At 54.8% G+C, this 24755-nt stretch overlaps 1 protein-coding gene across 6 annotated transcripts in view; it reads right to left on the bottom strand.

Annotated features, from left to right (window-relative positions):
• The window catches only part of LHPP (phospholysine phosphohistidine inorganic pyrophosphate phosphatase), a 117851-nt gene extending 93570 nt beyond the window's left edge, over positions 1-24281 (bottom strand). For 2 of the 6 annotated variants that reach the window (XM_040486711.1, XM_040486712.1), the window contains exons 1-3: positions 24069-24279; positions 5692-5879; positions 2295-2448 (exon numbers count right to left, since the gene is read on the bottom strand). In XM_040486711.1, the coding sequence (XP_040342645.1) occupies positions 2295-2448; positions 5692-5879; positions 24069-24193 (467 nt within the window). In that variant the 5' untranslated portion in view covers positions 24194-24279. Of the gene's footprint in view, positions 1-2294; positions 2449-5691; positions 5880-24068 lie in introns of all 6 variants that reach the window. The other 4 variants (XM_040486710.1, XM_040486706.1, XM_040486707.1 and 1 more) reach the window with 4 other exon arrangements.
• Between the last annotated feature and the right edge of the window lie 474 nt (positions 24282-24755).

Here is a 24755-nt window from a genome sequence, read left to right as displayed (position 1 = left end):
GAGCCTGACGCGGGGCTCGAACTCCCGGACCGCGAGATCGTGACCTGGCTGAAGTCGGACGCTTAACCGACTGCGCCACCCAGGCGCCCCGAAAAATCTCCCCATTTTTAAACACGGGTCCCCCCAGAATGCAGGATCTTGTGTGGGCCAAACATTTGCTCTCGAATACAACCTAGAGGTGACAAGCACGGGGTCCGGGTGGCACTCCCAGCATTTACCAGCTGGGGATCCTGGCCTACTTCACCTCCTTATGCCTCAATGAGCCCACCTGTAAAATGATGCCATGGCCTACAACTCTCAGGGTCGTGATCAGAATTAAACAAAACGGAGCACATAAAGTACTTACCAATGGCTGGTGGCCAAACACAAGGTCCCTCCCTTGACTACTGGAATGGCCTGCCCTGTCCAGCAGGCAGAGGTCGGGAGTTCCCAATCAGCAGAAGCATCTAAACTGGGAAAGCCTTCCCCAGAGGCGGGCCCCCAAACTCCCGCAGGGCACAAAACGCTGGGGCAGGGCTCCACAGTGCCCCTGCACCCTTAAGAGCCCGTGACTCTAAAACCCTAGTGTTGCCTCTGCTGATGACAGAGTAAGTCTGCACAGCTTTCTGGTAAGCAACTTGGTGACATGAGTCCAGAACCTCAGATATGCCCACCATTCTAAATGCACGAAGATGCTGACCACAGCGTTACTTTGGTGGAAAATCAGAAATAACTTAATGTCCCTCAGAAGTTATTGGCTTAAAAGACTACAGGATGGGGGCACCTGGGTGGCTCAGTTAGCTGGGCGTCCTACTTCAGCTCAAGTCATGATCTCACGGCTCTCGTGCTTCAAGCTCCTCGCTGGGCTCGCTGCTGTCAGCACGGAGCCCACTTCAGATCCTACATCTCCCTCTCTCTCTGCCCCCTTCCAGCTTTCACTCTCTCTCTCAAAAATAAATACATCTTTGGGGCACCTGGTGGCCCATCGGTTGAACGTCCGACTTTGGCACAGGTCATGATCTCACGGTTCACGGGTTCGAGTCCCTCATCGGGCTCTGTGCTGACAGCTCGGAGCCTGGAGCCTGCTTCGGATTCGATGTCTCCCTCCTCTCTTCCCCTCCCTCACTTGCACTCTTTCTCAAAAATAAACATTAAAAAAATATTTTTTTTAAATAAATAAATCTCTAAAACAAAAAATCTACAGGACAGCCTATAAAAAAAGATTCTAGGAAAACCATGCCACAGAGATATTTTATGAAAAAAAATGTTTTTGGGGGGGCGCCCGGGTGGCTCAGTCGGTTGAGCGTCCGACTTCGGCTCAGGTCACGATCTCGCGGTCCGTGAGTTCGAGCCCCGCGTCGGGCCCTGTGCTGACAGCTCAGAGCCCGGAGCCTGTTTCGGATTCTGTGTCTCCCTCTCTCTCTGCCCCTCCCCCGTTCATGCTCTGTCTCTCTCTGTCCCAAAAATAAATAAAACGTTGAAAAAAAAATTAAAAAAAAAAAATAAATAACCAATGTGGTTTTTTAAAAGAAAGAGACATGAGGCACCTGGGCAGCTCAGTCGGTTGAACGTCCAACTTCGGCTCCAGTCATGATCTTGAGGTTTGTGGGTTCGAGCCCCACATCGGGCTCTGTGCCTTGGGATTCTCCTCTCCCTCTCTCTCTTCCCCTTCCCAGCTTGCTATCTCTCTCTCAAAAATAAATGCTTGAAAGAAAGAAAGAAAGAAAGAAAGAAAGAAAGAAAGAAAGAAAGAAAGAGAAAGAAACAAACAGATAGTGAGGACTGTGCTAAAGGCTCCGACAAAAATGTTGGTAATAAGATCACAACTTTACAGAGGTCATGCTCTGCAGCCCGAGATGTGGAGCCCGGCCCAGAGCTTTCCTCTGGGCCGTCAAGCCTTTTCTTTCCTACTCACGTGTCCCCTGGAGACAATCCTTCGATGCCTTGTGCTGTACCCTGTGCGAACGCACCTAACCTTGGGACAGCCAGCACTGGCGCCCTGAGACTCCATGGAGCTTCTGTCCCCAGTGACCCTCCCCTCCCCTCCCCTCCCCTCCCCCAGCCTGTCCCAGCCCTGAGCCCGCATGGAAGCCTGACTAACCTGCTCCTGAAGTCAGACGATTCTACTTTCCTCATACATCATTAAAAGAAAGGAAGGAAGAAATCAAGAAAGAAACAAAGCAGGGGGGGAAACGGAAGGCAGCCTGTGCCCACCCCACACCCACTTTTCTGCACCATTTACTGATTCTCTAAGGCACAGGCCCACAGAACGGCATGCAAAGCAGCCAGAAACGCTCTTCCTGAAGCTGACTTACCCTTTTCCCAAAGATATGAGCACAGGATTGTCCAGCTCCATGAGCACCTGAAAGGCCTTATTCATGTTTTGGTAAGAAAAGCTTTCTCCTGCATCCGCTATTACGACACAGTTCGGGTTGGACGTGTCGATCTGGGCAAATTCTGAGCGGACTCCTGAAAAGAGAAAAAAGGATAAAGCCCTGGGGTGACGTGGCCTACCTCCCATCTCCTCCCAGGGACCCCTTCTGCCTGCCACGTGGGCCCTGCCCCTTTCTCGGATATTCCTCCTGACGCTTACAGCTGTACGGGAGGTGAACCAGGAAGGGCTGTTACTCCCGTTGTACAGATGAAGGAATGTTCCACAGTTAGGGCTTGTTAGGAGAAAGACGGGCCCGCCCTCGGGGTCCCTGCCCCAACACTGGCATCACCCCAGGGACTACCCAGCTCGATACCACAGGTAGGAAACCCACAGCCCTGCAACTGAGAAGAGATTCTCCTGGAAGACACAGATCCCTGGATGCAGGGTCAAATCCGGCTGCTGGTAGCCTTTAGAGGGTGGCTGTTGCTGCACCCAGACTCTAGGAACCATCGAGCATTCCAGCCCCATGCCACTGAACACAGCAGAGCTGGGACACACACACAGGCTGAAAAGAAGGAGCAGAAGCTCACCCCTGCTGGCCCAGCTCACCCGTCCTTAGGAAGGCCTCACCCCTGCTGGCCTGGCTCTCCAATCCCCTGAGGAAAGCTTCTTCCCCCTTCACCTTCTCTGCCCAATTTTCCATCAAACAGGGAAAGTTGCAGGGCACCTGGGCGGCTCAGTTGGTCACGATCTCAGGGTCATGACATCAAGCCCTGTGTCAGACTCCGTGCTGAGCATGAGCCTGTTTAGGATTCTCTCTCTCTCTCTCTCTCTCTCTCACTCTCGCTCTCTGTGTCTCTCTCTGCCACTCCCCTGCTTGCACACTTGGTGTCTCTCTCTCTCTCTCTCTCTCTAAAGAAATAAACTTAAAAAACAAAACAAAACAAAGAGGTGCCCGGGTGGCTCAGCCTGTTAAGCGTCCGACTTCAGCTCAGGTCATGCTCTCACGGGTCTTGGGTTCAAGCCCCGCATCAGGCTCTGTGCTGACAGCTCAGAGCCTGGATCCTGCTTCAGATTCTGTCTCTCCCTCTCTCTCTGCCCCTCCCCCACTTGCTCTCTGTTTCTCTCTCTCTCTCAAAAATAAATGAAATGTTAAAAAAAATTTTTTTTTAATAAAAACAAACAAGCAAGCAAACAAAAACCCAGCAGGCCTGGGCTGCTTGGATCCTGCAAATTCCAAAGAAAGGCTGTCCTCAGGACGGGCCTTCCACCAGCACCTGGGAGATCACCTCTGAGCCCCTGGAATATTCCACCAGAAAAGAGTGTTTTGTAAGCCTGGGGCCCTGGGGGGTTGGAGACTGAGCAGCCAGGGTTAGTCACCCAGGTGCTACAGACCCACGTGAGGGACCCTTAATAGAAACCCTGGGCACAAGGCTCCAGTCAGCTTCTCTGGGTGACAACATGTCACAGGTGCTGTCACACACCTCTGCTGGGAGAATCAGGTGCATCTCAGGGCAACTCCACGGGAGGGGACCACTGGAAGGTCGCCTGGATTCTCCCGGAGTTCACCCACACCTCTCTTCCCCTTACTGAGTTCACGCTGTGTTCTTGCACTGTGGGAAGCTGTGACTGAGTCTGACAGCTTTTCTGAGGCCTGTGAGTCCTTCTAGCAAAATCATCAAGCCTGAGTGTGGCCGGGAGAACCCCGACACAACTAGATGCCGTGTGATTCTATTTATATAAAACTCTAGACAAGGCAGACCTATTCAGAAGGGAAAAAGCCAGAACACTGGGTACCCCCGAGGCAGGAGGGGATGGGCACTGACTGGGCAGCACGTGAGGGAACTTTCAAGGTGATGGTTAAGTTCTCGATCCTGATCGTGACAGGGTTTCGCATCTGCGAAAACTCAGAAGTACACTAGAGAGGTCTGCATGTCACCGTGCATAAATTTCCTATCAGAAAGAAGAAATATAAACAGATGTTGAACCCTAGTTAATGATGTGCTGAAGTTTTGGGGATGTGTACCAATGTCTGCCGTTTACCTTGAGACGCATCAAAAAGATAAGATGAAAAGATGGACGGAGGGACGGGCAGACGCATGAAGAACAAAATACAGTAAAAACGTCACTGGTAAAGTCAAGGTGACGAGCATACAAATACCCCAACTAAAATTCCTTCGGCTTCGCTGTATGTTTCAAAATGTCATAATAAAATGCTGGCAGTGGGGCGGGGGGGAGAATTCATCAACAATAAAACTTGGAAAGATTCCAAGTCTGAAAACAGAGGCAGACTGTAGCCCAAGAGGCCACTCTGGCTGCCCCTCCAGCCAGTGCGAGCTCTAATATCCACTTGCTTCTGCGCCCTTAAGAGGCAGATGCTGACCCTCCCCCCCTCCCTCCCTGCTCACTCCACCCCCAACCCTCCCTTTGCCCCAGGGGCAGGGATTTTCTCTCTTAAGTTTTTCCTTCTCTTTGAGGACCTGTTCTAAAGACGCTGGGCTGGCTGTGATCCCAGATCACAGAGGAAGGATTTTTGAGAAACAGGATTTCTAAAGCCTGGGCATATTGCCCTTGACTGGCACCAGAGCTATGGATTTGACACTCGGGCCTTTCAGGGAGCACCCTCAAACTCCGGGGGCCCCCCCGCTCCTGCCAGGAGGCAAAGTATCCTTCTGCCAGTGGTTTGTAAATAAAAATACCAAGCGCGGGGGAAGAAAGAGGGCTCGGTGCATCGACAGGAAAGTGTCCTGAATTCCGAAGCACTGCTTATGTTTCTTCTTTTTAAATATTCAGAAGGTACCAGATCATACTGCTCCTTCCACTTCTTTCCAGAAGAACTCCGCACCGAGGGTCAAAGGGGCTCTTTCCTTGTCTTTAGACTAAGATCGGGATGTAAACCTTGTGCCATTTGCCAGAGAGCAGGGCTGTTTTTCACCAACAGAGCTTAAGCTTGGGGGGGGTGGGGGGGGGGGGGGGGGGCAGGGGAGGCAGGGAGGGAGTAGGGGGTGGTAGCAGACAGAAACCTCCCCACCCCCACCAACCCTAGAAGCTAGAACTTTGCCCCGTGACAATTCCCTGCCCCCTCGGTCCCTTCTAGATCAAAGAGAGCAGGCTCAGGATGTTCCTGAGGCATCTGGAACGTGCCTCATCGTCTGCTATTAGGCCGGGGATGGAAGGGGCCTGGTCCCCAGCAGGAAGCCCACTCAGCTTCCACCTCACAGGCCCCCAGCAGGAGCCAAATTTCTCCGTGTCCTTCCCAGGACTTTGGCCCAGGGGAGAGGGACACCCTCCCCCACCCCCACCAGCCCCAGGCCCAGGCCCAGGCCCAGCAGGCCTACCGTCATGGATGAGCAGGTGTGGCCGCAGGCCTCGCTCCTTCAGGATCAGGCAAGTGGCCGGGGCCGGGGCGGTCACCTCGCCCTCAGAGATGTCGAAGCCCATGTGCCGCAGGAGCCCCACCAGGTCCCCCCGGGACTTCTGTGACTCGTTGGTGCAGAACCTCACCTTCAGCTGGGACCGCTTCAGTCTGGAAGTGAGAACAGGACAGGCAGAGGGTGCTGTCGGCCCTCAGAGCCTGCGGCCTCTGAGGAGGAAGCCAGATGGGCGCTTCCCAAGGGCAGTCAGGACCCTCTGCGCAGGCCAGGCCACCGTGGCTCCCAGAGATTGGCCTCGGCTGACCTGGGGTCAGGACGGGGATGCCGAACTAGGGCTGACCCTTTCCAGGGAGCCCCGACAGGCCCCACAACCCTCCTTTCCATCCTCACTGAGCTTGGTGCCCAGGACACGTCTCTACTCCCTCCGCCTGGGACATGTCCCACTCCCTCTGCTTGGGCCACGTCCCCACCTCTTCATCTGAGACACATCTCTACACCCTTCACCTGGGACACATTTCCTCCACTCCTTCTGCCTGAGACACGTTGCCTCTCTACACGTGCCAATTCTCCCACCTTCTGAGACCCCCTGGAGATCTCCCGCCACCGTCTGGTCCCACTCGGCCCGGCTGGAGATCACCTATGCATGTCCGCAGCAACTTCTCTATACCATTCCATGGTTAGCAATTCCACTTGTCATGTGAGCTGCGTGTGCCTAAGTCACTCGGGATCCGTATTTCCCCTAAAGTGCGAAGGATAAGGGACCAAGCTCAGCTGTGTCTTCTCATTGGTGTCACTGAGGCGATCACTGAGGTGCCCTGTCACCCAGGGCGATCCCGGGTAGACAGGCAGGACACGGGGATCCCCTGCAGGCCCAGCGTTAACCTGACGTGACCCTGAGGTGCTGTGAAAGGTCAGCAGCACCCACATTCCTTCTCTCACAGGACACCTGCTCCGTCTTGGCTGCACTTGGGCAGGCTCTCAGAACGCAAAGCCACAACGTAGATGCGTAAAGAGGCCCCACAGGCAATAACACGCAACCTCCCACAAGGTTACTGAGCACCTACTAAGTGGCCTGGCTGGGCCAGTGCACCGAACCGTAACCTTGACCGCAGACAGGCTCCCCACTCCCCTGGAGCCACAATCTGGTGGGCGGGAGGGAAACTTCGCAAAGGAAGGCGAATTTGTGATTTGCGAACAGAGAGGTGCTCTGAAGGACTGGACGGGATGAAGAGACAGATGGGGACCAGAGTGGGTGGGGAGACTGCTCGGGAGCTGAGGCCTGAAGGGAGAACAGGGCACAGGGAGCCCGGCACAGGGAAGGAAAGGAGGCTGGCATGGCTGAGCCCACGAGCCAGGGGTCCAGTAGGAGGCGGGAAGTCCACACGGGCCCTGGCCCAGAACACACAGCCCTCTCTGGACAAGCCGCGGCCGGGACAAAGGAGCAGTCCTACTCGGCACCGTGGGATCGTGGAAAAGACACCAGGCCACAAGTCGGGAGGCCCGGGAAACCCCTAGTAAAGTTAACCAGGTACGCTAATCGTCACCCAGCACTGTTCGTAGACAGATCTCCAGACACACGCACATCAGTGGTCTCCAAACATGCAGGAATTCACCTTTACTTTTCAGCCACCTTTCAAGTTTTACAGTTTTTAGTAATATAAATAATACATTTAATCCAGTGTTAAGTACGTAACATTTGTTATTTAGACATAGATATTCATGTACGAGAGAGACGGGCTCCAATCGCGTGCTCAGAGACGGCCCCGTGTGCAGAAGTAAACACACAGATTGGACCCAGTTACTCAGAACTACGCACTTGAACTCAATCTCCATTTGGGCAAATAAGTGAGACCCAACCAAAAGTGCTACTGTGCCCCAACCCTAGCAGTGACACTTTTTATCCTGCTTGATGACTAAGGACATTTGAGTCTCAGAAAGTTCAAGGACTTTCTGCTCCTCTTCCTGGATCTGAGACTCTAGGGACGTGGACTCATTCCTACTCGACCCCAAAGCAGATACTGGAACTGATGTGGAGTCAGGAACAGGAAGCACATCCACGGTGGCCTATAAAGCCAAAGGGGGTCCAGAGGACAGAAAGGTCTCATCCCAGGATGGGGTCTCAGAGAAGACTTCCCAGAAGAGCCAGGTCCAACTAGAATCTCTTGCAGCACAGACAAGAAGGCCAGGGAAGGGTGGGCGGAGCACAGGGAGGGAGGAGCAGGTGCGGGGCAGGCCCTGCCCTCCTGGGACCCGGTCAGGTGTCAGAATCTTCTAGCAGCCTTGGGTAGATGGAAGCTGAGCCAGAAAATGAAGCTGGAAAGGAGACTCACTGAGCGGGTAGGGATGCCTCAGGCAATCTACTCCATCCTGGGGTGGAGGGAGCTCCAAATGCAACACTCCTTAGCGATGACAGAACTGGGGGAAAGGTGGTATGTCTGTCCAGCGTCCCCTTCTCCACCCTGTGCGACACTGCCCTCATACTACCTATCTGTATTTTTCTTTCTTTATAACACTAGCCAGCATCGCCAATCAAATCATCCGATTTATATCTTTGCTTACTGTCTCTCTCCCAGACCTGCGTGCACCATGAGACCAGGAATGACATCTGGTCTGTTCTCCTCGGCATCCCCAGTGCTTCGCATGGGGCTGGGCACGAGGCAGGCTCACCATAAGCATTTGCTGAATGACTGAGGGATGGAAAATCCAAATGACCGCCGGCGAGAGGGACCCTCCTTAGTACACTTACTGCTTCCCCCAAGGGTGTCCTGAGCCTCCAGCTCCCTCACAAGCCCCGCTGGCAACAGGCAGGATTCAGCGGGGAGAACACGTGTTCCCACATTAGATCAGCCTCCTGACCCTCCATGCACTGGGGCTGACAGGTGCCACTTGGCAAGAAATCCGTAGATCTACCAATAACAGAGTGAACACACACCGAGAGGCTAACAATGTCTCAATCAACAGCCCAGGTGGCTCAGTCCTTTCTTAATATTTGTCTTTCCTAATTAGAGTGTTATGAATTATCAATCACGTTAGTGGTTAATTGCCCTTCATAAAGATAGCTTTTGTATTTTTAAATTAGGCAGTTAATATATTGTAACTAATAGCATCACCTTGTGCATTATGGACAGATCTTCGTTGATTGGCGCCTGGAACGTGTGATTCGCACCCAAGTTAATGGAGCAGTTGAGGGAAGAGGTGCAGGGGTGTCGGGGGACTAATTAGTGCTAATGAATGATGATGTGACCTTCTCAGAACAGTGAACAATCGGCGTGACAGTGAGATGACTGAGCCTCACATCTGCTATTCAGAGTGCAACTTCAGACGCCGATGACAAATGAGCAAATAACAGAACTGACTTCAGGACACTTTGGCCACGGCCACAGGTCCCCTTTGAAATCCCAACCTGAGTTCATAAAACACATGCGTTAGGGGCACCTGGGTGGCTCAGTCGGTGAAGCATCTGACTCATGGTGTCGGCTCAGGTCACGATCTCGAGGTTTGTGGGTTCGAGCCCCATGTCAGGCTCCACACTGACAATGCGAGGTGCCTGATTGGGATTCTCTCTCTCCCTCTCTCTCTGCCCCTCCCTTGGACACTCTCTCTCAAAATAAATAAATAAACTTAAAAAAAAAAAAAAAACAACCACATGCTTTAAATTCAAAGTACTAGTCTTAGGATTAGATCAGTCCCGAAAAACCTACTGTAAAAGGTTTGGGAAATCCCTTCCCTGTGGGTCTGTTCGTCCCCCTTTCTGACCATTTGAGAAGAGTCCCAGATCCCGTCTCCATTTCTTGTAATCACTGCAGATAATAGAAATGTGTGTCCTTAGGGGCGCCTGGGTGGCACAGTCGGTTGAGCGTCCGACTTCAGCCAGGTCACGATCTCGCGGTCCGTGAGTTCGGGCCCCGCGTCAGGCTCTGGGCGGATGGCTCAGAGCCTGGAGCCTGTTTCCGATTCTGTGTCTCCCTCTCTCTCTGCCCCTCCCCCGTTCATGCTCTGTCTCTCTCTGTCCCAAAAATAAATAAACGTTGAAAAAAAAATTAAAAAAAAAAAAAAGAAATGTGTGTCCTTAGAACAGTAAAGTATGAATACAAATTACTACAGTGAGCCCTGCCTCGGGGCTCAATACCTGTGATCTGATTTCGTCCAAAGCCACGCAGTCTGTATTCCCTACATGCACCCCCGGGCCAGGAACGAGCTAAGTAACGAGCCGAGAGACCGAAACCATCGTCCCCATTCCAGAGATGAGAACAACAGAGGCTCCAAGAGGCAGACCTATAAAGTCATGCAGCTTCTAAGTAGCAGAGCCCGCAAGCTATCAACCGACGACACAGGGGTGGCGTGTGCAGGCCTGTGCTTTTCCAGTCAGGGAAGGGCTGTGCCCAGGCGAGACCCAGCAGCCCAGGTGCATGTGTGGGGCACGGGGGACAGAAAGTGCAACATGATGGATCAGCGTGGAAGGAAAGGCCCAGGACGGCCAATGCTACGGGCTGAGTTGTGTCCCCCACCCTGCAAATTCCTATGTTGAAGCCCTCAGGACATAATGAGGCCACAGTGTGGCAGGACACTTGTCCTGACGCTGTGTCACACCTGTCCTGTGACAGGACAGGATCCGTGCCCTTAGCAGACACACCAGAGCCCTCTCTCTCTGTGCCACCAAGAAGCCAGGACGAGAAGTGTCACCAGAAACCGATGCTGCAGGCACGAGATCCCGGACTTCCCAGCAAACGTCTGTCTGGTGGTTTTTCGATGTGTCGGTACAAACAGACTAAGACAGCCCACGAACCAAACCCTCGGCATCTCTTGGGGGGGAAGGGTCCTTGCCATCCTTGCCAGATGTCACAGATTTGGCCTGACGAGGCCTGGAACACAAGAATTCCGAATGTGGGGAAAGCCCCAGGCAGGCATGGCTTCAGGCCTTCAGCTCAGGAAAGCAAAGCCACAGGATTTCAGCCACAGGATTTCAGCCACAGGCTGGGCCCGGCTCCAGGAGTTATCCCCACCCCCAAAACCCAAGAACCCCTAGAACGGGGGTCCTACTGCAGGACCCTGGCATCCCAGGGTGCGGCTCCAGCCAGACCGCCTTTCTGAGACCTCGGCCACCACCTCACCCTGCCGCCCCCTCCCCGGGAGTCCCACGAGAGTGAGACTTGCCCCCACTTCCGGCGGCCACACCAGATCTTTGAACTGACCTTTACCTCATCCCGGCAGGCCAGGACAAGCCTCTGAGTGACAACGTCACCTGGTGCAATTACTGTGCATCACATGAACTGGTCCCTTGCAAATCACCTCGGACCTCACACATCTGCTGGCTGTCGGCATCTGCCAGGGGCGCTCACCCGAAAATAATGGAAACCCTCTCATTATCGTTCGGTAGCAAGTAGAGCGCTGGGGCGATTCCTGGCCATCCCGACCGACCTTGGCAGAGCTCCCCAGCCCGCTGCCCTCTCCGGCTTGCCACAGCGGGGCTGGGAGGGGAGACCACACAGGGGGCAAGGAGGCTGCTGCCCCAGACAAGACTCTCCCAACTGGGCCTGTCCTCCCTCCTCCCTCCACCCCTTCCCTCTGGCCCTCAGGAAGCTGTCACCTTCGTGTGACCCAGGGAGACCATAAGCCACCCAGAGTCTGCCGCATCCTCCTCTGCAGCCAAATCTCACTCGGCCTTCAAGGCCTGGTTCATGTCTCCCTTCCTCCAGGAAGCCCCCCAGACCCCATCCCGTGCCCGCCCAGGCAGAGCCCCACTTCGGCTCTGCTTTCACAGCCCTCGGAGCCTGGCAATGCCTATCTGTGGGGGGCACCTAAATAACCCAAATTCCAGATCTGACGGGCCCACCGGGGAATGGAACCACATTGCTCCAGTACCCAGGGAACCTCAGGAAGAAACCCCATGCTCACAGCTAAGCCCACCCACGGGCAGTACTGCTTCCCCACTGCTCAACCGCTGCTCCAGCGTCTGTCTCTGGTGCAAGGTTTCTAGAGGATTCCAGAGGAGAAAGCACAGTGGAGCTGGATGCATCCAGACAGGTAAACAGGAGGCTGGGCCTACGTGCAAGGGGCTGGAGTGAGTTGCTGTGGCACACACGTGCCAGAAAGTACTTCTACTGCCAGGCGGCGGGCCCGGTGGCCACGTGGTGACAAGGACGCACCTCAGAGGCTGATGACCGTGCCCGGGGTCCCAGCTCTGCCACCCGGTGGCTGTGGGACCTTCAGCGTGCCATTCCTTCTGTGACTCAGTTTCCTCATCTGTAAAACGGGGATGATAATAGCACCTGCCTCCCATTATGAGGCTCCAACGAAACCTGTAATGTGCCTGCAGAGGCCTGGCACACAGTAAGTGCTCACTACGTGCCAGCTGCAAACACCTGCCAGTGGCCTGTGGACAGGCTACCCCGGCCTTATTCACTCCCCCTCTACCCGCCCTAATGTCTCAGAGTACACAGGGGCACTCGCCCCCCTCACCCCGGCCACCCTGTCAGCAAGCAGCGGCAGCCGGGACCCCCCCCCCCCCCCCCCCGTGACCCCCCCCCCCCCCCCCCCGGGGGCCACTGAGTGGGGGGGGGGGAGGGGTGGGGGGGCCCGCCCCCCCCACCCCCAAAACCCCGGGGCCCCCCCCCCCCCCCCCCCCCCCCGAGGAGAGACCTCTCCGGGCCGGTGTGGGGAGGAGGCCCTGAGCCCCGAGTGGGCTCCTGGGTGGTTCCCGGCTGGCAGGTCAAACTTCCAGCGACAAATGAGATTAGCACGCAGAGGGGGTGGGTGACTTCTCCCCGTGGAGAGAAAGCTGAGTGTGCTTTTCCTTGATCCTGTCTCATCCCTGGGCTGGTCCCCCAAGAGCTGCAGGAGGCCCGCGGGCTGGGCTGGAGTTGTGGCCTCCCGGCTGGAGCCTGGAACCTTCTCCGAGGGATGCCAGAGAAACACACCAGGAGGGGAGGGGAAGGTGAGGGGCGGGGAGGGACGTCCCCCACCCCCTTTCGGCGGCCTGCTTTGCCCCAGGGGCCGCAACTAAGACGTTCTCTGGTGGAGTGGAGGGTCCCTGTTACTACTAAAGGGGGACAGCGGCAGAGAGATAAAACTATGCCTCGGTCTCCCCCAGAGAGGAAAAGGACCTTCACGACACCTCAGGGGGCTGTTACGAACCGAAATGCGGGCGTCAGCACGTGGCCAAGGCCGCCGGCGGCGAACATCGGTCTCGGCTGTCCTACGGGCACCAAGACGCATAGGCAGCAGGGCCCCGTAGTGGTGCCAGCGTTCTCTGACTCTGACACCTTTGGCTGCTTGTCTCTTGGAAAGCCACAGCACTTGAGAACACACATTTGGAAGAACTGAATCCTACGAAGTACTTATTTGCTCTAAGAACACAATCTTTTATTTTTTTTTAAGTTTATTCATTTATTTTGAGAGAGAGAGAGAGAGAGAGAGAGAGAGCGAGCGAGCAGGGGAGGGACAGAGAGAGGGAGAGAGAGAATCCCAAGCAGGCTCTGCGCTGTCAGCTCAGGGCCCGACGCGGGGCTCGAACACACAAACCGAGAGGTCATGGCCTGAGCCGAGACCAAGAGTTGGACGCTTAACCGACTGAGCCATCCAGGCGCCCCTAAGAACCCAATTCTTAAAAATAGAAGGTCAAACAGGAGCCCAGGAGTGGAACAGGAACAGTTTTGCTGTAGAAAAACCCAGTCATTCGTGCATACCAAGAGGTGCCCGTGTTGATTCAGGGAGGGGACCAGCCCAGCTCCCCGAGGGCTCCAATGATGGGCATCAGCTGGGGTCAGGAAGCCGCCTGGTAGCCAGAGCAGCAGCGGAAGGGCTTTGGGCCCATGAGAATCGGGTCTGGCTTCCCAGCTGGGGTCCTGCACTTGCACCTTGCAAATGCCCTTGGCCAGGAGGCATCCAAAGGCCAGACTCTTGGGGTCCCTCAATCCCAGCCATGAAATGGGGTAACAGGTGCCTGGTCTTCTGCTCTCCAGCACTGGGCATGCCGTGAGCCATCCCACATGATGGTGTGACCATCGGTCTAGAAACACCAAGGAGCACCGGTAACAGCCTTTGCCAGTAGTAGCTCAGGCTGGACCCGCTGCACCTCCCCTTTCCTTCCACCGACCCAGCAGGGCAGACCTTTCGGCTAGGCTGACAGCCAGCTGTTCCCCTGCCCTCAAGTCCCTCCCTAGTCTCCATCCGACATTCTGTGGGCAGCGATGCACATCACTGTGTCGTCAGAGTCCAGGCAAGAAACAGAGTCCAAAGTCTGGACGGAGAGAAGAGAGAGAACAAGGGACGTGGTGACGCACACAGCCGGGCCCTGGCTGGGCCTCTCAGTCGGGACCAGCCGGCCAGTGACCTCAGGGAACAGCAAGGAGGTCAGACACCGGGCAGGCTCCAAAGCCAGAGCCCTTGTGAAACGCGAGGTTTGCCTTCCCCGTGCCTGGGACTGCCATCCAGCATGTTCCCTCTGACCTGCCCGAGCCTCGGAGCTCAGACCAAAGGGACGTGCTGAGCCCACAGGCATCGATTTACTATTTATTAATAAACACAACTTGGAATCAAGTGCCAGGGAATCCAGAAGCCAGAGGAGACCTTGCATAGTGTTCGACCAACGGCTCATTTCACCAAACGGGAGACTGAGGTGCAGAGGGACGCAAGGTGTCTTTGGACCGCTCCCAACCTTGGAGAGCCAGTTGCCAGCCAGTCCTCCCCGAGCACCATCAGAGGCTGGTCCGGGCCAGGAGCTGCAGCCGACAGAGGCCAGGCGCTCCCGAGGTCAGGTGGCCGGGGGTGGCAGCCTGACTCAGAAAGCAACACACCTACTGACCACACCTCTGAATGTGTGGCTGAGGCCTGTGACCCGACCCTCTCCAACCTCAGTTTCCACATCTATAAAATGGGACACTAACGGTAGCTACTGATGGGGCTATCATGAAGACTATATTGAAAAGCCACATAACTGAGCGTCTGGGTAGCTCAGTTGGTTAAACACTGACTCTTGATTTGGGCTCAGGTCATGATCTCATGGTTGTGAGAGACTGAGCCCCACATCGGGCTCGGTGTAGAACCTAGTTGGGATTCTCAATCTCTCTCTATCTCTCTGTCTCTCCCCTTCTCCCTGGCTTGCCTGCCCCCCACCCTAAAAATGAAATGAAATGAAATGAAATGGAAATGAAATAAAATAACAACCATATCAGAAGCACGTGGCATATTACAAAAAATGAATACCAGTGAAGACATGGGTAGTGACAGCACCAACCACATCCTTGGCAAGCCCAGGCTGGGGACATCTGGGCCCTCAAAGCAGGCAGTCTGGGGGGAAGCCTGATGCCCAGTGAACCAGGGCCAGAAGGGGCCAGGAGGCGAGGGAGCCCAGAGAGCACAGTTAAGAAAGAGTGTAAAGTTCAACCCAGCAAAGGGAGGCTGGGGCAAAAATCCAGGGCTGACCGTCCTGATGAACAATCCTGGGGCACCTGGGACAAAGGGAACCCTGACAGCAGCTGCCAAAGCTCCCGGTGACTGGCCTCCAGCACCTCTCCCAACCACCCAGTGCATCGTCCACAGGCTCACACTGAATTCTCGAGACAGTCTGAGAGATCGGTCGATATCCCCATTCACAGATGAGGACCTGGGGTTCAGAGGGGCCGACAACCCTTTAGTATGAACTGGCCTCACGAGAATGTATACAAATGTGAAAAATATAGCAGCTTGGGCAGAGCTGAATGATTTCGTGTTGAAATCAGCACCAAGTTCAACAACTCAAAGACTTATTTGCTAAGGAACCACCTCCTGACCACTGTCTGATCCTTCAAGCAACAACATACTCCTTTAGCTTCTAGATGTGGGACAAGCAAAATGGTGGTTAAGAGAAAACACCTCACTTAACTTACACCCCCCCATGACACAGGTGGGAAACTGAGGCACAAAAAGGCTATAAAACCTGCCCAAGACCACAGGACAGAGTCGGGACTCAAAACCCAGGCTCTCACACACAAAAGCTGACACCTAACTTTAAAAAAAAGAAATCTGGGGGCGCCCGGGTGGCTCAGTCGGCTGAACGGCCGACTTCAGCTCAGGTCACGATCTCGCGGTTTGTGGGTTCGAGCCACATGTCGGGCTCTGTGCTGACAGCTCGGAGCCTGGAGCCTGCTTTGGATTCTGTGTCTCCCTCTCTGTCTCTCTCTGCCCCTCCCCTGCTCATGCTCTGTCTCTCAATAATAAATAAACGTTAAAAATTTATTAAAAATAACAATAATAAAAAATAATAAAATAATAAAAAAAAGAAATCTTTTAAAATTTATTTATGTATTTTGAGACACAGCGAGAGAAAGCGAGCGAGGGAGGGGCACAGAGAGAAGGGGAGAGAGAAAGAATTACAAGCAGGGTCTGCACCATCAGCGCTGAGCCTGACGTGGAGCTCAAACTCACGACCCCGGGATCACGACCTGAGCCGAAATCGATGCTTAATCTGCTGAGCCACCCAGGTATCCCTGCCTTTTTTCAGGTGACAGGTAAGAGGCAGAGCTTGCCCTGAGGACAGCACGGGCCCCACTCTTCCTCATGAGGCATCTTTAAGCAAGGTTGCGTCTCTGGGTCCTCCTCTATACGTGGGCAGCATCCCGCCAGTCCCACGGTCATGGGAAATCGCCCTGAACTCCACTGCGGGCAGGGATCAGGCAGGGTTTGCCAATATGGCTTCCCCGTACGTCCTCGGGGTGCTGGGGGAGGCGTACGGACTCTTTTTGTGAGCCCCCTGAGTAACCCATGCCTCAGTGACCCCCTAATCTGCAGGGGCTTCCTACCAGAGGCAGCACGGGTGGGATACACCATTAACTCTGTTCCAGAACCAGCAGCCTGGCTATGCTTGATTTCCACATGGTGGCCCTGTGCACCCATGCTGAGATCAGAAACCGAGAAATAGCTCTCGTCTGGTATGGTCTCACACACCCATCCAGCATCCCTCAGTTTCCCTCCATGTGGGTCAGTGTGCACGATTCTTTTTTGTTTTTATTTTTTTTAAAGTCTGTTTATTTATTTTGAGAGAGAGCACGCAAGCAGGGTAGGGGCAGAGAGACAGGGGAGAGAGAGAATCCCAAGCAGACTCCACGCTGTCAGCGCAGAGCCCGATGTGGGGCTTGAACTCAGGAACCACGAGATCATGACCCGAGCTAAAGGCAGATGCTTAACTGACTGAGCCCCCAGGCGTCCCTACCCCGTTCTTTTTGAATAGCTAGAGTACTCCAGTCTGGGTAAACTAATTTCTTCCCTCCTCCTCTCCTGACGGACAAGCAGCTTGTTCCCAGCCACACATATGAAATTATAAACCTATGAACCATTGAGCCGTCAGCTGGCCCAGACTTCAATATTGTTATTCATCAAAACACTTTGACCGTGATCACTGACTGGCTTCATAATCATTTGTAGATTTGAACGGAGAAAATATACACTTGTCAAACACTCTTCTTTTTTTTTTTTTTAATTTGGGGGGGTTCCACCCTGGGTTTCATTTGGGGGATAAGTGCCCTGAGGCTACACAAAGGTCGGAACGCCCCAGCTCGGGATCTGCAGGGACTCAGCCTCCAGTGAGCCGTGAGAACTGGGTGGATGAGGGAGGAGTGCGGGGCAGGGGGCAAGGACGGTGTGATGTCAGGAAAGGGGGGCACTGTGTCTTCAAGTCCTCTGTGCTTGTGGGGAAACACAGAGGAAGGAGTGTGGGAGGAAGCACAGTGTCACCGTGGGGGAACGTGTGGGCCAGGGCCGGTGACGAGGGTTTGGACTTTTTACTCCACACGGTCACGTACCTGCGGGACTGTTCGCGAGGAGGGGGCCACTTATGACTCTTGAAGCTGACACTGTAAAAGCTACAAAACCAGACAGAACACAGCCCAGGAGAGGGGGTCGTGTTCTCCTGGCGCCATCTCTGAAGACAGAGTGGCTCCTGTTGGCTTAAACAAGCTCAAACAAGTGGCCGCCCCCTCTGACATCCCGAAAGGGCCTCCTCTGGCAGGTGCTGGGCCATGACTGGGAGGATGGCATGAGGCAGCAAGGTGAGGCTCCCGGCTGTCCCCTGGTCCCTAGCGATTATTATTGCCACTCCTACGGCCGGACGCTGCCAGGGCGGCCCGGCATCGGGGAGGGGTCAGTCCTATTGTCTGCAGGGTGGCGACTTCGGACAAGGCTCCCTTGGCCCAGTCCCTCGCGGCTCCAGAACCTGCTGGGAGGCGCCTGAGTTTTAACAGGGTCGCTTCCGGTGCACCCGGGGGCTTGAGAGGCCCCACTTGGAAGGATGGGTTGTGGGCCCGGCGGTCCTGGGTGGGAATTGCTTTATGAAGCTGCCCTGCGCCGAGGTCCACTTTCTTCCGCCGGCCACAAAAAGGCTGGACCCAGCGGGGCCCGGCAGATGTGCTTTAGTGGCCTGAGACAGGATGCAGTAAATGCCCACCTGCCTTTCACATGCAGATGCCTCCGGGGCTCTCCTTTGTGCTGGCCAGTGCCTGGGCCGGCCCCTGTCGCCCCCGCTGTGCCGGGCCCTGCCTCTGAATGGCTCCCCTCGGAGAGCCCAACTGCCCAAGAATGGGCTCCAATAAAGGGCCTGTTGGGGGGACTCGGGCCGGTTACAGATGTCCCATTACCACGCCCGCCCACAAATCCTAGAGCAGAAAGAGGGCTCGCCGGCCCCCACAGCTCCAGGAAGGAGTCGGTGTGGCCTGTGCGGCCTTCGGTTCCATCTGGGATGCTCCCGGCCCAGCTGGCATCTTCAAGACCCCAGCGCACACAGTGGCGGCTCTGCGAGACTGTGCTCCCCCACCCCAGCTCCCAGTTCCCCGCCCGCCTGGTCTCTGTCTGAAGCGGGCCCTTCTGGGTGCTGCCTACACTGATCTCCCATCCGGACCCCCAGCTTCCCGAGGGCAGACACCTCTATCTACCTCGTTCGCTGCGGAGCGTCCCCGGAGCCTACAGCAGGTGTTGCAGAGTTTAGAAACGCTCAGTAAATACCTGCCAGGTGGGGAGTGAATGAAGGAGCAAATGCACGTACTGAGAGGCAGTGAGGCACTGTGAGGGACACTGAGGCCCTGGAGTCACACGGACCCAGGGGGTTAACCTGGCCCGGCCACTTTTTCTGCTTCTGCCCGTTCCTGAATCTCTGCGCCTCAGTCACTTTAAAAAGGGGCCCCAAATCCCTACCTCACGACTGGCGGTGAACGTAGCTATGGGGTCGAGCACCCACCCGGGGCATCACAGGCCTCCTTCAGTGACTGGTGACCACTGTTACTGTGGTCCACACCATTCTGAAAAGCAGAGCTTAATGATTTGTATTTCTTTATTTATTTTTCGTGTTTATTTTTGAGACGGGGCGGGGGAGGGAAGGAGACACAGGATCTGAACTCTGACAGTACAGAGGGCTGCATCAAAGTCGGACGCTTAACCGACTGAGCCACCCAGGCACCCCGGAAAAGCAGAGTTTGTACCCTCCATGTGCTCTGTGTCTCCAAAACAGTGGGAACCTTTCAGAAAATCGGAGGACGCATGTCACTCCGGAAAGTCTGGGAAGAAGAGTGGGGAGCCGGCCCCTCCGGGGCTCCCAGAATGGAAGGTGCTGCTGGAAATCTGAGGCGCTGGGGAGCCGCCATTCGGGTGAACGAAGGTTCCCCAGGACCTCGTCCCCTCCCCACCATGCCTGTCCCCCAGCTGCTGCTCCGGCTCCAAGGGCTTCCACCGAGCTCCCCAGGACATCAAAGTGAGCCACGCATATCAAGGAGCCCCCCTCCCCCCCCCCATCGAGTGCAGGGGGCTGTAAACACTACAGAAAGCAGCCAAACGCTTGCAGCACCCTGGCAGACGGCACCTGTTCCTTCCATGAACGGTTCCTGGGAGAGCCCATGCTTGGCTCGGCCACCACAAAAGAGGGGTATCCTCATCCTGTATGTGTGAAGCACCCCCATGGAAAACTCCCGAAGCAGGGGGAAGTTTCCAGCACCACACTCACTACCACCGAGTGTCTGGACTCTGGACTTGGTGCGTGCCCAGGGCCACCCACAAGGAAGGCGTGTGGGGCTTCCCTGAGCCCGAGTGTGATCGGGGGGGGGGGGGGGGGCGCTGGGGGCTGGGCACAAGAGCAGGCAGAGGAGCTGAAAAGGAATATCCAGGGCGCCAGAGGGCATCGTGGTGCGGGCACTGCGTGGGCCCGGGCTCAGTGGGTGCTGGGCCACAAGGGGGGGTTCATCAGTGAAAAGCCTGCCCAGGAGTCTTTATGCTGCTGAGAGCAAGGGGTTGAGGTGGGCGAGGGGGCAGAGAAGGGCCACAAAGCTCACCTGAGAAGGCCCTGGTGGAGCAGGAGGGGGCGTGGGCACTTGGTCCTGTGGCATGGGAGGCCCAGGAGGTTTCAGAGGGATGAGGCCATTAGTTTTTCAGGCCCCTGGGCAGCACGGCGATAAAACCTCCCAGGAGAGGGAGCACCATGTCCCCTCGTGGAAAATAATCCTAAATGCTCTGGGGAAGGAAATCGCCCTCTCGGCCCACAAAACTGGCTCTGCTATGTTTGAAGACTCTCCTATAGCTGTTAGATTTATACGGGTATAGCTGCTACCAGAGACATCCCAGCTACATAAACCGGCCTGGGTGAAAGAAAATCAAAACCAGTCCCCTCCTAGGGATGAGTGGGAAGGTGCCAGTGCAGAACCCACAGAGGTGAACAGCCTGGGGAGCCCTGCTTACTGCCACACCCCGGGATCTGTGCACACATCTGTTGGGCAGGCCTGGATCAGGGTGGGAGCATTACTCAGGAGGGGTGTTGGAAGCCCCTGACCTTTCTCAATACCCACTCCTCCCGCAAAGGTCTCTAAGTGTGGCTCCGGGGGTCGCAGCGGCTGGGAGTCAGGCAGACTTGGGTCTCCGTGGTCCTCGGACCATCCAGGCTGGGACCCCAACAAGACCTGAGCTTCAGCTGATAAAGGGGAATCACAGCCCCTCCACGCCCCAGACTATCAGGGGACCTCCCCAGATAGTGAGAGGAGAGCATGAATGCCTAGCACAGAAGAAGCGGCCTCACCTCCCCAGGAAATAATAGGAAATACAGTCAATAACATTGTAATAATGTTTGGTGACCAATGGTGACAACACATACCGTGGTGAGCACTGAGTACTGTACAGAATGGCTAAATCACTGTGCTGTGCGCCTGAAACTAATGTACAATCGTATGTGATTAAACTTCAAGTTTAAAAAATTCCATCACTTAGGGGTACCTGGGTGGCTCAGTCGGTTAAGCGTCCGACTTTGGCCCAGGTCGTGATCTTGCGGTTTGTGAGTTCGAGCCCAGCATTGGGCTCTGTGCTGACAGCTCAGAGCCTGAAGCCTGCTTCTGTTTCTGTGTCTCCCTCTCTCTCTGTCCCTGCCCTGCTGGCACTCTTTCTCTCTCTCAAAGGTAAAAATAAACATAAAAACAAAACAAAAAAAAATAAACCTTAAAGATGAACATAAGGGGAGGGAAGCAAAAATAATATAAAACCAGGGAAGGGGACAAAACATAAGAGACTCTTAAATATGGAGAACAAATAGAGGGTTACTGGAGGGGTTGTGGGAGGGGGGATGGCTAAATGGGTCAGGGGCATTAAGGAATCTACTCCTGAAATCATTGTTGCACTATATGCTAACTTGGATATAAATTAAAAAATTAATAAATTTAAAAAAAAACTTTAAAAAATTCCATAACTTAAATAAATAAATAAATAAATAAATAAATAAATGTATATTTGTTGGGCTGTCATGGGGTCTATCATGTGTTTAGCACTGGGCCAAGAACTTGACATACATCATGAGCCATCACAGCACCTGCCCTGCACCCCTTCACCCCCTCCCCGCCCCCGTCTCCATCCATTCGGGTGCTCTAGTCTGACACTGGAGGCCATTCTTTATTTCATCTTCTCCCTGGCCCCCGCGATACTCACTGTCCTACTTTCCCTCCCCTCCCCTTCCCTCCCCTCCCAGTCCTACTTCCCCTCCCCTCCCCTACCAGTCCTACTTCCAAAACCTCTCTTTCATTCACTCCCTTCTCGCCACCTCCCCCATCCTACACAGATGGACCATGATGCTCCCCTCGTGGTAGAAACCTGAGCTATTTCCATACATACATATATTTATTTTATTTATTTACAAAGTTACTGTCGTGAATGCCCTGGCGCTGATGTCCTTTCTCACGTAGGAGGTAGGGCAAATTTCCAGAAGTGGGGCCGCTGATAGCTAATGCCAAATGCATCTTCCACAAGCAACGTATGACAGGGTCCGTTTCTGCAAACTCTCACCAAGTGAATGTGTGCCCAAAGTTGTGCATTATTGCCAGTTTTCTCATACTCTTGAAAAAATGGCAACTTGGCATAGTTTCAATGTGCATTTCTCTTATTTTTTTTAATATTCATTCATATTAGAGAGGGAGGCAGAGGTAGAGAGAGGGAGAGAGACAGTGTGCAAGCCAGGGAGGGACAGAGAGAGACACAGACAGACTCTAAAGCAGGCTCCAGGCTCTGAGCTGTTAGCACAGAGCCTGGCGCTGGGCTCAAACTCTCGAGCTGTGAGAGTTTGATCTCCTGTGAGATCATAACCTGAGCCGAAGTCAGATGCTGAACCAACTGAGCCATTCAAGTGGAGTGCATCTCTCTTATCTAAGTAAGGCTGAGCATCTTTCATATGACTAGGGGTCATTTGCTTTTTCTTCCTTGTGAATTGTTTATATCTTTTGTGCATTTTTCTACTAGGCTGTTGATTTGTTGTCGTTGATATCTAGATCTGGGGGCATAATTATAAAGGTCCTCTACTCTAAGATTTCAAAGGAAGTCTCTCCTGTTTCCATCTAGTACTTACACGGTTGCACTTTTAACGTTTCAATTTCAATTATGTTTCAATTATGTTTTAAAAACATAAATCAGGGGCACCTGGGTGGCGCAGTCGGTTAAGCGTCCGACTTCAGCCAGGTCACGATCTCGCGGTCCGTGAGTTCGAGCCCCGCGTCAGGCTCTGGGCTGATGGCTCAGAGCCTGGAGCCTGTTTCCAATTCTGTGTCTTCCTCTCTCTCTGCCCCTCCCCCGTTCATGCTCTGTCTCTCTCTGTCCCAAAAATAAATAAACGTTGAAAAAAAAAATTGAAAAAAAAAAACATAAATCAGATCCCATGACCCTTCTGCCTAAATCTTCAAAGCCTTCCCCCACACTCAGGTTAAAATCCAGGCACCGCTCTGTGACAAGTCCCTGCGATAGCCAAGCTCCCCCTCTTCAGTTCCATGAACATGAATGTGCTGAGTTCTCTTCTGCCGCACGCCTTAGCAACTGCTGTTCCCTCTAGTGGGAATGCACTTCCTCCGCCCCTTCACCCAGGTGGCCCTTCTTACCCTTCAGTTGCATCCAATGCCTTCTCTTCAGAGAAGTCCAGCCTCACCTCTGTCAGTTTCTCAGCAAAGTTTATGTTTACTCATCTGCGTCTAAGTTTACTGTTCACTTCCCCTGCAGACACGAGCCCCATGAAGACTTGGCAAAGGCCAGGACTTAAACCTGACTTTAGGAAATGAAGCTCCGGGGGGGGTGTCAAGAGTCTCCCAGGTCTGGCTGCCCTTCACATGCTCTCTTGGAGGCCACATCTCCCTTTTCTGAGTTCCTGGCCTCTCCTGCTTTGCTACACAAGACACTTTGGCTCCTGTCCAGACAGGTGGGGTGGGCTCCCTGAGAACGACAAAGAGGCTCACTTAACTGCCATCCATAGGCAGGTAAACTGAGTCCTAGTGAGGTCAGGCCACTAACCCAGGGTTTCCCAGCTAGTGCCTCTGGGAAGTCAAGTCCTGGGCCATTGGCCCTTCCTGGCTGTCCATCAACATCATGGCAGCACTGGCCTGTCGTGCCAATCAATGGCAGCTACAAAGCGGAGGGTCCAGTAGTACCAACTGTGGTCCCTGTGTGGTCCTCTGTGCACAAGATTTGGTGGGCAAGATGCCTTCCTCCTCCTCCTCCTCCTCCTCCCCTCTAAACAAACGATGCCAGCGCATACGTCATTTAAAGTTTTCCTGTAACCACATTAACAAAAATGTAAAAAAAAAAAAAAAAAAAGGAATGTAATGTATGTTATTTTACCTAACGCTCAGCAGCGGCAGGAAGCAAAAGGCAGCCCCAGAGGACCGGGCAGCTCTGACCAGCACAGGCCCTATGCTCGCGGGGGTGGAGGGGCGGCGGGGGGCTGTGACGGGGTCCCGCCCGGGTGGGCTCTCAGGGACCGGGGCGGGGCCAGTGCAACAGCCCCGCCCAGTCCCCGGCGGGGGCCAGAAGCTGCTGGTGGGATTCGGCAACGCGGAGCCTCGCGCCCACCGCGGCCGGCGCGGCCCACTCACCTCGCCAGCGCCTCCACGGAGCCAGGGATGGGCACGCCGCCGCCCTCGCCGCTATCGTGCAGGACACCCGAGATGTCGAGCAGCACCCCGCGCACGCCTGCCAGCCGCTCGCTCCACGCAGCCATCGCGCGCCGCTGTGCACCTCTGACTCCTCAGACTCCGCGTCCCAACTCGCGGCTGGGAACTGCGGCCGGGCTTACGGCGCAGGGGCGCCTGGGAAGTGTAGTCCTGGGCCGGGTAGTCCGACGGGGCGGGGCCAGCGGGGCCGTTCCGCCGGGCGCAAACCCGGAACCGCGGGGCGCAAAGCCGGGGCCGCCGGTCGCCGCCTCCCAACTCCCGGCCGCACGCGCGCGAAATGGGAGCCGTCTTCCCAGATCAGTGGACCAAAGTCAGGAAAAGCAAAAAACAAGCCCCTCCCTAAAAACCAGAACGAGGCACTTGTAGACCACACGGAGACACCTGTAGCAAAAGTTAAAGAGATCGCTGGTGTCCTCATCCTCTGGCTGAAGAAAATAACCAGCCTTAAAAGCAGCGGAGATAGTTGGGGGCGCCTGGGTGGCTCAGGTCATAATCTCGCGGGTTTGTGAGTTCGAGCCTCGCGTCGAGCCCTCTGCTGACAGCTCAGAGCCTGGAGCCTGCTTCAGATTCGGTGTCTCCCTCTCTCTCTGCCCCTCCCCTGCTCACGCT

Source organism: Herpailurus yagouaroundi, unplaced genomic scaffold (assembly GCF_014898765.1).
Source record: "Herpailurus yagouaroundi ecotype Mexico unplaced genomic scaffold, PumYag 163, whole genome shotgun sequence".
Classification (NCBI taxonomy): domain Eukaryota; kingdom Metazoa; phylum Chordata; class Mammalia; order Carnivora; family Felidae; genus Herpailurus; species Herpailurus yagouaroundi.
The sequence above is the reverse complement of the archived record's forward strand: the minus strand, read 5'-3'. Positions and strand labels throughout refer to the sequence as shown.